At 39.7% G+C, this 15,753-nt stretch overlaps 1 protein-coding gene across 3 annotated transcripts in view; it reads right to left on the reverse strand.

The window, feature by feature from the left end:
• FCHSD2 (FCH and double SH3 domains 2) overlaps window positions 1-15,753 on the reverse strand; it is a 165,525-nt gene that overhangs the window by 30,103 nt on the left and 119,669 nt on the right. For 2 of the 3 annotated variants that reach the window (XM_054843663.1, XM_054843646.1), the window contains 3 exons: window positions 13,047-13,169; window positions 8,303-8,398; window positions 7,214-7,285 (listed from right to left, as the gene is read on the reverse strand). In XM_054843663.1, coding sequence (XP_054699638.1) covers window positions 7,214-7,285; window positions 8,303-8,398; window positions 13,047-13,169 — 291 coding nt within the window. The remainder of the gene's footprint in view (window positions 1-7,213; window positions 7,286-8,302; window positions 8,399-13,046; window positions 13,170-15,753) is intronic. The other variant, XM_054843653.1, reaches the window with a different exon arrangement.

Raw genomic sequence — 15,753 nt, forward strand, 5'->3', positions numbered from 1 at the left:
TTACAAGAGAGTGAGGGGGAGCGGATTCAAGGGGTTGTCAAGAGGAGATGATTTCCAATGGTAGAGGCAAGCGAGAGAAAGGAAGAAAACCCTTCCACACGCACACAAACACGCACATGCCCACCACAGGGCTCTAAAACATATCTAATGCTTCGGGCGACTCCTGGGCCACTTTCTGCTTCTGTTGCGAGAAGCTGTAACTGAGCCAAGAAGCTTGCAGCGCTTCAACTTGTCCCTACAGAACGCCTTAAGGCATCCATTAACAGACATCAAAAGAGGGGCGGAGGGGAGGTAGCATCCCTGTGTTGCTCACAGCAACCAACCAAACCCCAAAAAACCAAGAGGCTTTTACAATCCAGTATAAGATGTCATCATATTTTAGCTCAAAGCCAGAAACAACATTTCCATGAAGTTCACCCACTGGAGTGGGATGGAGCCCCAAAGCCCGTGTTAATGGTATTTTCAAGGTGAAAGAAATCGTTAGATGAGACGTGGAGCAGCCCAGAAGAGGAGGAGGTAAGTTACAAGCATGTGGTAAGCTCTGGCATGAGCGAGTAGGAAGGCAAAGCTGCCTAACAAGCAAAGAACAGGCGGGTGCAGCTCTCTTCACCCATCCCCTCGGTTTAAATATTAAGTTGGCTTTTGCCTGCTTTTATTGAGGTGGCTTTATACGATCACGTTTCTTCATTGCTGTTTGATCTCTCAAATTACCTACGTTAAGCTGCTCCACTAGGTCACCGCAAAATATAAGGACAAACACACGGATTTATTTCCACATCCAATCCTTAAGATAAGATTTGAGCTCAGTTTTTTCCTGGTTTATTGGAGTAGGCATTCTTGTACAAGCTCTTCTTCCACAGCTTCCAGTCTTAACAGCTGCAAATGTGAGCAGAATCGTTTGCCACTGCCTCTCCTCTATAAAACATAACGAATTTTCAATATTCCCATCGGTCTTGCTCCTACTCAGCACATTTTCATTAAGAAATAATACAGACTTCAGTCGCTTGATAACTTTCTGAATTATTCCAAGCGTGCTTTTGGTTCTTAATCTATTTATGAAAAGCACTTGACCAGAAAAATGAATGCAAACTTTGTGGTGACTCCTAAGGGCAGACTAAAAAAGAAATGAATTGTTATTGGATCAGAGTGGTTATGTTAGTTATTCATAAAACATTACTGTATCCAAGCAGACCTCACCCTTGCTTAAAGGTCTAAAAAATAACACAAAAATGGGGTAATAAAAAGAGTTGGGGAAAAACCTAGAGCTGTGGATACAAAAAATATAGGCAAAAGCAGGAGACAAGATCTAGAGGTAAAATTTAGTCTCCTGGGGAAGAAGCTGAAAACAGGGACTCCTGACTGGCATGGAAGACTATATGCTCCAGGAGGACTTCAAGGATGACTTGAGAAGTCTGTATCCTCAGGTGAAGACAGGCTAGAGGGGTACACCAAGTAAGAAATAAAAAAAGCCCACTGCCATTTAAAGGGGTATGAAGAAAGCAGCTAAACCAGAGATTTATCTGCTACAGACATAAAAATCACAAGTGTAGGGAAGAAGGTGGGGGAAGTGAAGTGTCTGGTCCTAACCCGATTTACTAAATTAAGCTCTTGCTTCAGTGTTTTCAGGACTGGAATTTGGTGGTGGCAAGACGTCCACTGCCTCAGTTTAACCTCTTCCAAAAAAGAGGGAAACCAAAACCACTTACCATGGCCAAGGAATGAAGGAAGAGCCAAAAAACCCAAGCTAAACATAGACGGACATTCTGCTGTTCTTTCAGGGTTTGGGTTACAGCGAAAGCAGTGTTTAGTGCTAAAAATTCAATCAGTAAACCAACAGAAAGTACTAGGTGACTCCAACCAGCTAAAGAGCTTAGTGCTGTTTCTTAAATTAACAAATGCGTTTAGTCTGTAGACACATGTCGCTTCTCCATTTTTGTCTGAAATGTTGTTGCAGGTGCAGAAGTTGCCTCATGACAGGGACAAACACACATTTCTCTTATTTACACAGTTATATCTGGATGCAGATGGCACATGTACAGTTCTAAGAGCAAAAAAAGGAGTTTGGCTCCTGAGCCTAAAAGCGTCTTGTTTTTGTAGCCGAAGACTAAAAAAGTTCATTTCAACAAAGGAGAAAACTAGTAAACGTTTATTGCATGCAAATCACCAACACAAAACACACCTAAAAATCACAGCCATTGCTTTTACAGAGGTGAAAATAAGAGGTTACCATGCCACTGTTGAAAAGCAAGCTCAACCTTACGATCAACACCTCTAGGGAGGAGGAAGGAATATGCATGACATTTTTCACACCTCTCACAGCTAAACACAACAGTTAGAAGAAAATGGTGAGTCAAGTTTGGTGCTCGTTACAGTCTATTATTGTGGAACTAATTTAATTTTAGTTTAGCCAAGAGTGAGCTAGGACCGACTTGCATTTCAATAAATTTTCAACGTTACAAACAGGACACTCCTCATCTTTAAAAATAAAGATTATTCGCATACAGGGTTTTTTTTTTTTTTTCCACTCAGAAGACTAAAGATGGCTCGACCTCCACTATTAATAGGTTACGTAAACCTCTGTACCTACATTGTGATAAAGCTGAAACCAAACCAGCCTACTATTGCTGCTTTATATAACCACATTCTGCTTTTTAATCTAATAAATTAACATCTCACTGTGGTGAGCGCTGGGGGCTGCAGAAGGATAAGGAACATCCTATCAGGCAGGGAATAAAGAAAATAATTACTTTTAAACTCATCACTAGAAAGAGGGCTCTGGGATATCTGAACAGAGAAAGGAGATCCTGGGATTTTTTGACGTCATCCAGGCTGAAAAATAGTCCCGCCATGATTACGTGGTTTTTACTTAAAGACATTTCCTATAGCAAAATATTTAAATCCCAACAAATACTGAAGCTATCGTCTGGTATCTGGTGTAACCAAACCCCTCCTTACTAAAAGTGCCCACGAAAGGAACAGTTGTACAGCCATATGTATGAAATGATTTCTCCAGTTGGTTTTTAGGGAGGTGTTTATTTTTAATTCTGGTTCAATAATTATTTCTGGGATCGCTGACCATTAGCTAGAAATCTCTGAAACATGCTGTGCATGCAGATTGTTGCAGCAGCCGATGCCAAACATGTTAGGATGGGGTTACTGTAAAGGTTGTTTTTTCCCATCTCTGCTTGGGTTTGGGTTTTTTGGAAAGATCAGAATCTTGAAAGTACTGGGTTTTGTTAGATGTCAGGGATTAACACAGCTTTGTTGTTCTGACTGCCTGTTAGTTTGGTATTAAGCCCTTTTGTTATATAGCAGAGATTAAAAGCCACAAATATTTTTTTTTAAAATTTAATCTTATTTTTAAAAGTTTTTAATCATCTCACTGAAATTAATTTTGAAATTAGAGTGCAGTATGTTTTCATTCACGTACTTCCATTCTCACCCTCATAATTATTCTCATTTGCCTTAGCTATCACAGCAGCTGCGTTCACATACAACTTTTCCAAAAATCTAGAAAGCATTCCATTCTAACTAGAAATGTAGAAAAATTGCTCTCAGTAAGTAACCAAAGGAAAAAAAAAAAAAAAGGCCTTTTGAGTCAACTTTGACGTAGAAAAATTGATTTGATAGATATTCTCAATGTAATACAAACAAAGACCTATGTCTTAAGTGGTCACTTCTTTCAAGTATCACTTCTGCTCTCTAGTCTCAGAGCTTGGCTTAAACGGGGTTTCCTGACTGTAAAAAAAAAAATAAAATATTAACAGCATGGTCTCTAAATTGAAATAAAATTAATTAGGTAGTGAGCCAATTTCAGCTCATTATACTTAAAGTAAATCAGAAACAATGTTACCATTCAACCCAAGACTTTCCCTTTTCTTCAAACTAAACTTTCAATATCAACCTTAAGTATGAATTTTATAGCTCAGACCTTATTTTAACCATGACTGGGGTAAGGGGGAATTAAGTAAAATCGGTTTTAGTCGTGTTGGCCATGCAGAAGACGTGTCAAGTTATACAAGGAATAGTCCAGCTTTGCCAGGCTCCTACTTGCATCTACTGAACATTTCTGTACCCAAATAACTGTATTTCTCCTCAGTAATAATTCCTAATACTTTATACATTGATAAAATTAAATCTTTTTCTTTTATATTTAGCTTCAAAAAAATTATAGTTAAAAACAATCACTTTGTTCTGGTATTAAAAGCACAGACTACAGAAAAAGGTAGTGCATTCTCTGATCTTGGTAGTTTGGGTTTACTTAGGTGAGGGATTGTTTTTTACTAGCAGTTTAGATTTCATGAACTTTTTTGTATTTAAATATTTATATCAAACATAAATTATTTATATTCTATAATTATAAAAATAGACTATAACGTTATTTAGAAAACAAAGGCATTTTAAAATATTTAAACATATTTCATACTAAATAAATTTTAAATATTTTTTAAATAAATCAATTCCATAGTAAATGCTGAAATATGTAAATACCTCTGCAGGTATGCACAGAAACCTGCTAAAAGTAAAGTCTGACAAAGCAGAGCCCTCGACTGAGCCCCGCTTCCCATTTATACAGTAATTTCTATTTATTGTCAAGCCCCTGAGCACTCGCAGAGCTGGGCAAACATGCCTTGCCACAAGCAAGAACGATGTCCTTTTGTAAGTATAGCTTATCTAATTTCTAACCTATAGCTTAATATAAGCTGCTCGAGATACTCTTCTGCAAAGCGAAATTCATCCTTATTCTCCCAATCTATCTGTAAAACTTCTACATCCAAGTAACAAGCGGTGAAATGGCAAAACTTTCCCCCAGTTTTACCACGATGTTGGTTTTCTGCAAATTCCAGTGAGAAAAATATATAATTTTTTTTTTTCATGGCGCTAAGCTGTCACAGAAATAAGACTTGGCCACAGTTTTTAGTTGCGTGCTCAAAGAAAACGACAGCCTCGGTAATGTACAGGGGAAACTACAGTCACAGGCGACACGTAGATTTAAAAAAAAACAGGAAAAAGACCTCCAAAGTTTCGTGTCAGCTTTTTGTTGCCGTTATCCTCCCGCACTATCGACGTGCTTTTTGTCGTCTGGCTCATTTTCTCACATGATAACAGGCGGTTCAAGGAAAAAGAATCTTTTCCAAACAGGAAACAGGGAAAAGCTGGCTAATTTCCTTTATATTTTGCCCTGTTCTTATGGCTGGGGCTTATCTGTGAAGCCTGGGGAGAGTATGTTTTCAACGCAATAGATTTCTGCAGGCTTCATAAATTAATATCACTTCTCGTGGGAGGATGTTTGATAATTAAACTGTCACTACGTTGAATATACCTCCACGTAAGGTCAGCATGTGCTGACTGCTTTTTTCTTGTGAACTAAAGGTATTTCAAAAGACACATTTCTTTTTTCCATCTTGCTGTTCGTGAAGGTCCAATCCATTTTCTGAATTTATTTATTGAAAAGATTAAAGCTGGTTGGGAATTTATCAATGATTTCTTACTGAATACTTTTAAGACAAACTATTTCCTTAAGGGAAAATGGTTTGGTTTAAAAAAAAAAAATTAAAAAAAAATTAAAATTAATGTCAGTCGAAATCACCAGAGACATTGAAACAATCTTAGTATTTTAGTAAGATGAACAAATGTATAATGTTAAGCTCAAACCATGTTTTTTAGATGAAAAATATTTTGTGGTCAGTTTCTCCTTGTGGGCACTCAAGAATCTACATTTCTAGTGGGATGGTAGGGAAACAAAAATCCTGAAAATGTTGATATGATAGAAAACCATTTCATACCTACCTTTTTTATAATCAAGTCTCTCTTGGAGGCTCTGACTGTCCATGTTGAGAGTATTTTGAAAGTAAATTTAGCTGTGGGCTTTGTACTTGACTCAAGGACTGTACGACAATCTATTCTGCGTTACTCTTTGGCAACAGCTCTCCCCTCATAAAACAAAATTTTGAGACGGACCACATAAAACTAGAATTTACAAAAGCATTCAGAGGTGAGTTCCACATCCATATTGTTTATAACAGTCGTCTTGACTACAATACTCAAAATTTCATTCCAGTAATACTTCAATGCTCCAAATTTTGACCGTGGTCACAATGGATCGGGTATTTAGTTTGATGAGAGGCTGTAATTTGTTCTTGGAAAAGGTTAATATTAAACATTTGATTGGATGTATTAATCGCCCTGCTTAGATTTCTTTCAGTTTTAGTCTTCGGTGTGAAAATTATCATGCGTAACCCCCAAAACCTAAAAGCCAGCTGATAATCTCTGCAGATCATCTACAAAGAGAATACGTGGCAAAAGAATGCTCGGTAATTGTTCTTCAATTAAATGTTCTTCGGTTAATTAGAAAACATAGGATTTCTGACACATTCAAAAGCCTGAGCAAAAAGCCCTCATTCTCTCTACTTACTGATTAAAACCAGTGAATGTGTAACCTGCAATTGCCCAGGTAGGACTGAGCACAATTATCTGCCTCATAAAGAAGAAGAAATAATCTACGTATTTTTGGAAAACTGGTTACAGCATAAGCAGCTAGAAGCTCAAAAACCACAGTGCAAGGAAGAAACGCAGTAATTCTACAGCCCGAGAAGTCCCTGCACCTGAGGTACTGAGCCGGCTTTAGACATCGACGAGCCGTTCGTTGCCTTCCAAAAACTCCTGAGTTAAGCACGACAAGCGGCGCACATGTACAGTGTCAGACCGCACAAGTGCCGTGTCAAAGAATCATGTAATTTTTCATGTTGAAGAGTTTAATGAGAGTGAATTACGGTTCTATTTTACATGGGGATAGCTCTCTGGAAAAAGAATAAAATTAAATTAATAATAGGACTGCGTTTCCTCAGTGCATACTAATAGCCTCCAGCTGTTACACAAGCTTCCCCGTTCACATCAGAGAAGTAACCAATTACACACATCACTATCTTGAGCTGTGAAATTTTAATTCATGCCCCCAAAAGATTAGAGTATCAATTACAAATGCCGTGCAAGTGCGATAGATAGGTGTGAAGCTGATCCCCACAAATAACACAGTTAAATTGATTTTTCCTTCCTTAAGTCTCATTGTGAAAAAGGCTTCCCCCCCCTCATTTTTTATATATTACGCATTCTGTTGCCACCTCTACGCGAGTGTAAATTCAGCATCCTGAGCCGCATGCGTGCACGATAACGACACAAACGCCAAAGGCTGATCATAAATACTACCGTATACCTCTGCTATAGTCATTCTCATAGCACTGACAGGTGAGGGCTCAATATCCACCAGCTGAACTGCATTAAAACTCTAGACGCAGAGATTGCACAAGGATGAAAACACACAGCAGCAAAGGTTAGAAAGGCAAGGCAAAGAGAGTTCGAAAGATTCTGCTCACTGTATTAAGAACAACTTGAAATTTTTATGGAAATAACAAAGGAGCTGGAAGAAAAATCAAAATCACGGTTTGTTAAAGTGGAAAGACAAAGGAAACTCTGTTATAGATGTTAGTATGTCTGGAAAAATCACTCTTACATATCTATTAACAGGGTTTGTGAATTTAATCACCTGGAGATCAAGACATTTCTGTCCAAGTCAGTTTATTAATGAATTCAAGTAATAAAAAGCTGCACGAGGTTAACTTTTTTAAAGATCTAGACTTATTTTAAACCATTATTTCTTAAAATAACGTTAGAAATGTCGGTGGGCCATCAACAATCCACCTGTATTAAAGTGCTGTTTGAAAATCTATTTACATACTGTGATTTACTCAAAGTTAATATAATTAATGATTGCTTTGGAAGCAACACAGGCACCAAAATAATATCTTCCGAGATTATTTTGAAATGCAATGTTTTAGCAGTATTCTTTCCAAATCAATAACTTCTGATATATACATATAACTATTCATTGAGTAATTCAGGGGTACATGGACACTATTTGGCATAGCATCACATATGTTGTAGCCCAGTATTAGTGACTATTATGAGAATCTCAGCAGCACGATAAATGCTAACGAAATGTAGTAAGAATTATGCAGAAAGCAGAGAAACACGGGACTGCTGGTCACAATCGGGAAGCAAAAAAATAAAGATTCCGCTCTTCTGTAGATGATGCTGAGCCTGTTTGATGCTTTTGTTACCGTTAGCCACCTACTGCAAGCAGAGCTGGTGGAATCAGGCCACTTTCACTTTCTTTTCCAAAAATATAGCATGAGGTTAAAGCAGACTGGGATACCAGCGGGCGCTATTCTCTTACCCATTGATAACAACATTCTTAAAAATAGAGCAAGAACAAATAAAAGAAGGAATTCAGCAAGGTTCTTACAGTGTCACTGTCACTTGGTTGGAACTGGAAGGGCTGTGGTTTGTGAAACACGGAGTTCTCCTGTAAAAACAGCTGTAGATTGTAATCCCGCACCACCTGAGAAAACAACAAATGCCATTTAGATCCGTTATTGTGTAAACTTAAAAACATGCTCCAGTACAATTAGTAGGTTATTTCGAACAGAGACAGAACCGTGAATGCAACAAAAGGAAATACAGGACCTGATTCTGGGCAGTTACTCAGAAGTGACCGGTAGGACACACACCGGATGACAAAGACCTAAAAAATATTGGCCACTAATCAATGAAAAATCCCACAGAGGCAAAATGGGGAAAAAAAAAAGCTAACTATTGAGTATAGAGTATACGTGGTGTCACTACCATAAATATTTTTCTCTCCTCTTGTGGATAATTTCTTGTGCGCAGTTCTTTCTTAAGCTGAAATGTCTTATTTTTACACAAATTATTAGTTGCGGGAGCTGAAAAGACTATGTGGAATAATGTATACAAAATCAGTCGCAAAATTCATCTCTTTATATTAAATTGCTTTCAGAGAAACCTCTCGTAGCTTGCATTTTGCTAAACTAAAACTACTTCAGCTACTAAATTTGTTTAATGATACATTTCAGACAGCATGACACGTATCCCTAAACAAATCTCTTATGTCACAATTTACACATATTTATAAAGAAAAACTCACTGATTGCAATATGAAAAAATAGTATCACTGGCTGAAGAACTCCAGAGAGTATTCACTGCTTCAATTGAGGAAAATGCGCAAATAGCAGCATGAAATTATAAAAATCTACTACCAAACTAAGGGTTTAAATGTACAGAAGTGTATAATAAAGATGGTATTTATCCAGAAATAGCAGCAGCATTGTATGTGACTAAGAATTCTGATTACACTGTGTGTACAATGGTAAATACAACATGTTCTTTAACGCATCAAAATGTTGATGCTTGTGTTACCGAAATACTGAACTGTAAAAAATTAATCTTCAGTTAAGGAAAGTAAATAGTCCTCCAGGGCCAATAATGCACTCATTTAAAACAGTAAAGTACATAATTACTGCACCAATTTGAGCAGCTGAACGTAAACACATTGAAATGCATAGAAAACATACAGAGAAGGCATACATGGAGCCTGTATTAGGAATTCCCATAAACAGAAATTTGGAAAATACTAAAGGAGGAACGATCTGCAGCTTCAGCTGATGCTCAGCACTGACCACGGCATCGACATCATTTACGTTAAACACCTCCAGTCTTCGCGTGGTCCTTTAGAACACTGAGCAGGGCACACAGCTCTGTGCCATGTCAAATATACAACAATTTGAAAAAAACCCCAACGTGTAGTTACTGAGGCCGTGAAAACCTAGACAGTTATTTTAATGCAATAAACTTTCATTGTAGACCTCTAACTCAAAAGCAACCCATCAGAAATTTCCCTCCAAAGCAACTTAATTAGAAACGAGAACAACTGTTACCGTAACGTCAGACTTGGGAGAGCGTGCAAGTCCAGCAAATTAATATTTTGCACAATATATTTGACAATTGTCAAAAAGAAAATATTCTCAGGATTAAGCAGCAACTTTTCCAAATAGATTTCCTGTTAGTCAGAAATCAAGTCAACGTTCTCACACAGTTTCTTTATGAAGTCAACATCAATAGACATGGTAAAAGAGACCTGAAATCCCAAGTTAAATATATACCATATGCAGAAAGAAGGCATCGTCAGAGATGTACATAAATGAAATTATTTGCCCCAGGTTGGTGAAGCTTCTTACCAGAAACATCACAGCAATGTTATTCAAAACAGCAAATGGAATTTCAGAAGATGTTCCAAAGAAAATCAGATTTTTTCCAAAAGAGAAGTGCGAGAAGCACAAGTCTTGACTGAGACTGTTCAAGTGAAAAGGAAGTTAAATTGCAATTTCATATGCTCAGTGTCAGAGGGTAATATTTCCTGGACATGCCAGAGGAATTCCACAGGTCACCCCAACCTAGCAGTAATAAAACCTCCAAAGCTGCAAGAAACAATGCTACGCTAAACCATGAAAACCCTTCATTTTCTACAGAAAACTTGAGTTTGAGATGTTTCCCTCCACCCTGACAATCTCCTAAGCAGCTGGCACCAACGCAGCCCTGCCCATCCGCAGCAGCCACCGCTGGCTCTCCGGCACCCGAGAGGTAAGCAGGCACGTCTGGGAAGCAACTTGTCTCCTTCTACAGCAAATATCATTTCATTCCATCCCATAAACAGAATTATAGTTCAGATGGAAAAACTAAAGCATTTCTACCAATGATCTAAAGTGTTTTTTCCAAACGTAGCTTGGCAAGCTTGTGATCTTGTACTTAAAGCTAAGAAAGAACAGGCGAAATATTTAAAAAAAAAAATAAAATAAAATCTTCGCTTTGATGGCAAGTTGGTTTTTTATTCCAAATTACTAAATTGCCAACAAGTTTGTCGCATGTTTAACACTCAACCTACTTTTGAAACACATTCATAGCTTCTGATGGAGAGTTTCTATTCTGGGTTCAGCTCTCCCTTTGAGCTGACTGATTCTTGCAACGTGGACTTCAAGAAATGCTGAAAGTTCAAAAGAAAGGATGAGCAAAGCCTCCGTCCCTGGAATAAGCCACCGATTCATGTGTTTAGTATTTCAGAGCAAGACACACATTTTCAGCAACAAATCTGTAATACAAATTTTTCTTCTCTGCATTCCTGAACTGCAAGAAAATTGGTGCTGATGAGCCATAAACCAGTTGTAAAAATCCTGTTCAGACCTGACAGCTGTATTTACATTTTTGTTCATTCTCCAGGCGTTGTACTGACTTAGTAAAGCAGAAACAGAACTATTTTCCTCAAACACAGAGCATGAAGTTGTTACTGTGTAAAATAAGCCGACCTGCAGGCTTCTGGCCACACAGAGGCTTGCTAACACGAGCTATCACAAGATCAGCGTGCGCAAATATACGATGAGGGTATTCCTGAGCAAAGGACCTGGGGGTGTCGGTGGGCGAGAAGCTCAACATGAGCCAGCAGTGCGCGCTGGCAGCCCAGAAAGCCAACCGTGTCCTGGGCTGCATCACCAGCACCGTGACCAGCAGGTCGAGGGAGGGGATTCTGCCCTTCTGCTCCGCTCTGGTGAGACCCCCCTGCAGTGCTGCGTCCAGCTCGGGGGTCCCCAGCACAAGAAGGACATGGAGCTGTTGGAGCGAGTCCAGAGGAGGCCACAAAGATTGATCAAAGGGCTGGAGCACCTCTGCTCTGGAGACCTCAGGCTGAGAGAGTTGGGCTTGTTCAGCCTGGAGAAGAGAAGGCTGCGGGGAGACCTTAGAGCCCCTTCCAGTCCCCAAAGGGGCTCCAGGAAAGCTGGAGAGGGGCTGGTGACAAGGGCAGGGAGTGACAGGCCAAGGGGAATGGCCTGAAGCTGCAGGAGGGGAGATGGAGATGGGATGTGAGGCAGAAATCCTTCCCTGTGAGGGTGCTGAGGCCCTGGCACAGGGTGCCCCGAGAAGCTGTGGCTGCCCCTGGCTCCCTGGCAGTGTTGAAGGCCAGGTTGGATGGGGCTTTGGGCAAGCTGGGCTAGTGGAGGGTGTCCCTGCCCATGGCAGGGGGTTGGACCTAGATGGGCTTTGAGGTCCCTTCCAACCCAAACCAGTCTGGGATTCTATGAGCTGTTTGGAAACAACAGTTTAACTGACAGGCACCACTCCAAATACTCTAATCAGAAAGCATTGAATACAATATTGAGAAATTAATTATGAATATGTAGACATTACACATATGCATATTTAGATAAAAGACTCAAACCCAGCATTTTTGGGGAAGATATTTTAAGCTGACCTGAATGACATACACCAAGATAAATTACTGAATGTCCTTTTCCAACAGAAGATAAAATGGCATTTTCATTATCTTTACAGTTGCTGCCAAATAAATTCAAAGACAAGCTAGTGTGAAGCCAATTTTTAATCCACTCCCTTTGTATCTAATAAGGTGTGAGTTAGCATGCTTGCAGGTGAATAAGGAACGTGTTAAATATGTTGTTTCTACATAAGTCCCTGCATGAATGAGCTCTGTTTCTGTGTGGGTGGTTAAGGTAAGCAAAGAAAGGAATATTATGACTGCACCAAAGCAGCTCGTTTGAGCTCAGAGGCAATGATTATTTAGTTTGTAGCCCAGCAGATGACTTATTTAACTATCAAAATTATCCTGGAAGCTATCACTGATTCTGGCTGCTCGACAAAGCAAACAAACCACGTCTATGACAAGACTCTAATCTGTTTTCTGTATTTGCTGTTCTTAATTCAAGGGAGAAAACACCGTAATATTTTGGTTTTTAAGTTGACAGTCAATTATTAAGAAATGATCCAAAGAGTTTCACAGGGCTTTATTGTGATGGATGACTAATGCAGTTCCAGATTACCCAGTGCACAACTCGGCTGCAATTTCTCTTTCCAAACACGCCGAGTGCGTATAACTGAACATCTCTTGATTGCTGTTCTCTAAAGATCTTGTACTGTGTAAATGCTCTCATGAGAATGCAATCTGGGTGGCAACAGGAAAAATTCTCCCCAGGAAAACTGTCTAGTTTCTTTTAACTTAATACCACTCAGGAGTAACCAGAAATAATAACCACTCAGTTTTGTCATTATTTTGGAATCAAATCTTAAGCCTGACAACTTATATATGCTGTAAGTATTCAGTTACAAAGGATCATTCAGTAAAAACTTACCCTGCTGGAAGTCTCCAGTAAAAACTGGAATGTGTTTTGTACAGCTTGGCACGTCTCTAGTTCAGTCCTGCTGAATGCCATTAAATAATCCTTAAGGTGATCATATACATTTCCATCAAGAGCCTGCACGAGGGAAAGATTTTGAAAAAATTAAGAAAGAAATTAAGAAAAGCAAGGTGTACTTTTGTATATGTCATTAATATTCCTGTTTAGATTTGTAAGATGCTCCTATAACGTCTTTCAACACACATTCACCTGTAATTATTAGCCTGGCTAGTGACAGGTGGACATCTTTCATTTTTGACAAGGAGGAATGACAGTGCTTTATTTCCATTAGATGGCACCACAGAGCACCGTAACAATATCACGGTCTGTGAAATGATTTCCACCCAGTTGTGTAATACGCCCATAGCAGAACAGTGAGGTCAGGTTTGGATAAGTGAATACGCTCAGGGAGATGTCACTTATGTCAAGAAAGGGACCTAGTAACCCCAAGGAGTTCTACCGGCCAGAGCACTCTTCGAGTCGCCGTACCAGACTCCAAATGACGTTACCAAGACACCCAACATCCGTCTGCTTCAGATACGCAGCTATTTGCTTATTCGAACCTGCTAATCAATACCTGCCACTTTACATAAGCACAACACATCTCTTTTGTGCACAGAAATACCAGATACACAGCAAAAATTTATCATCGACTTGGTAGTTACCAGAAGGCGACGTCAAAGTTCACCCACCGTCAGCACACAGCTATAGCACCCACCGGATGAAATTACAACTTCAGACACAGACATCCTCGGTGAAGGATGCTTTGATGAAAGTAAGAAAATTGTGTGACAAATTCTCGTGTCCAGAATTTTATATCCAAAATCCACTTTATACTAAACTATTTCTTCATCCTCCACCTACCAAGTGTAAAGTTCTTCCTAGCACAGGCTTCCTTTTTACCTTCAACCTTAGACATTAAACCTGCTTCAAAACCTGCTAGTGCAAAACTACAGCCATCAGAAAACAAACCGATAAGCCGCCGTGCCAAACCGGTAGCAAACGTGGGAATTTCTTTCAAGCCACCACAATGTAGCCGGCTCACTCAGCCATGCTGCCAGCTACCCGCATCAAAGGCCGGTCTCGAGGGGTCAGCAGCCAGGGCAGCTACTTGAGGCCCCCAGCCACGGGAAGGCTCCGTTCAGCGAAGGAAGATGCACCGTATGGCTGGGAAAGAGCTATAGGTTAACTACAGGCACTTACAAGTGATGTCAGCTCTACCAAATACTCCGTCAAGCATATTTTTATTTTTTTTTTTAAATTATTAAAAGAATTATGTAATACGAGCTTACAGCTGGGATGTTCAATTGATAAAAATGTCAGGAAATTCCCAACCGCAAATCCATAAAAACCTACAGCGACGCACACATGCAGCTTCAGTTCTCATCTCTCTTGGTACAGGCACAGCTTTACTGGAATTCATCTTGCAACGCACATTTGGTTCGTAAGGCGTAGTCCTAGGTTAGCATGAGGATTTTAACTCTTTGCGTGCTTTTCCTAACGCTAAAGGGAGGAGCCCTAGAGCATCAGAGTTATCTGAGCGCCAAAGTTAGCAGCCCGTTTCAAGGGCATTGATTTTCAGATCCCAACAGCAGGTCTGTCTTGGACTTTCAGAGAATACAAATGATGTATAAAATTGCCATGACTGGTTCTGCTCTCAGGAGAATCGCTGTACGATGATGGCAATTCTGCAACTCCCCCAAAAACAGAACTTGCAGACTTTTACGATCAAGCTTATCTGTTCCTAAAGCCTTTCAGATCAAACACCGGGCCAGAGTGCAACTCTGCTAATAAATGCAAATAAATAGTTTAAACTTGGCAAAGCAATTACAAATGCTCAGTTTGCAAAGCAGCTGTGATTTTTTAATTCCAGCGTGCTATAAACGAGTTTTTTCAGAGTTCGATCCCCCTGCCTTCATATCAAGCCCATATGTTCTCTTTATGTCAAACCCAGCAGGAGGGGTTGATGTCATTTAACTTAAGACTTCTACAGCGCAGACATCTACGTCGGAGTTTGTCACTCCAGGTCCTTTTTAGAGTCAATGGAGAGAAGCTGGTACTTCTGTGGTGCGATTCATCTCCCTCTAAGATAGATGGCTAAAACAGGTCAGATGAAACGCAGCGTGCCAAGTGCCTATTCCTCTTCACTGACCGTAAATAGCGCCCAGACAATTAGCTTAGATATACACGTCTACACGGTGCTCGTATAAAGCTGGGCGAGATGAAGCCCATCTCAACACGTGTTTCTTCTCTGCAACTATTATCTACCGAGCACTAGGAATTAATTCATCTATGGTTGCGTTCTGCAGTTCTACGAATATCAAAAGATATAGAAACATTAACTTCATTATTTCCCCGCTCCTCTTGCAATGACCACAGCTCTGAAGTTTTGTGTTGAGATGCCAGGATACCCCCCCCAGTGTGATACAGAGATATAGAAGAAAGAACATCAAAGCAAAGCGTGGCAAAACACGAGGAAGCATACAAATCTGTCAGCACGTGAAAACTGCATTACAGCCTTTCTCTTTTCATTAATTAAAAGCGGTTTCAATATGATGAAGTTCTTAAATACCAATGAGAGTTGCCAGAATGGAAGTTATTAAAGTCGGCGCAATACAACACAGGCACGTTTGTCAGCCAGTAAACCCATGGCTAAGCGTGC

This window comes from Grus americana, chromosome 1 (genome assembly GCF_028858705.1).
Source record: "Grus americana isolate bGruAme1 chromosome 1, bGruAme1.mat, whole genome shotgun sequence".
Taxonomy (NCBI): Eukaryota; Metazoa; Chordata; class Aves; order Gruiformes; family Gruidae; genus Grus; species Grus americana.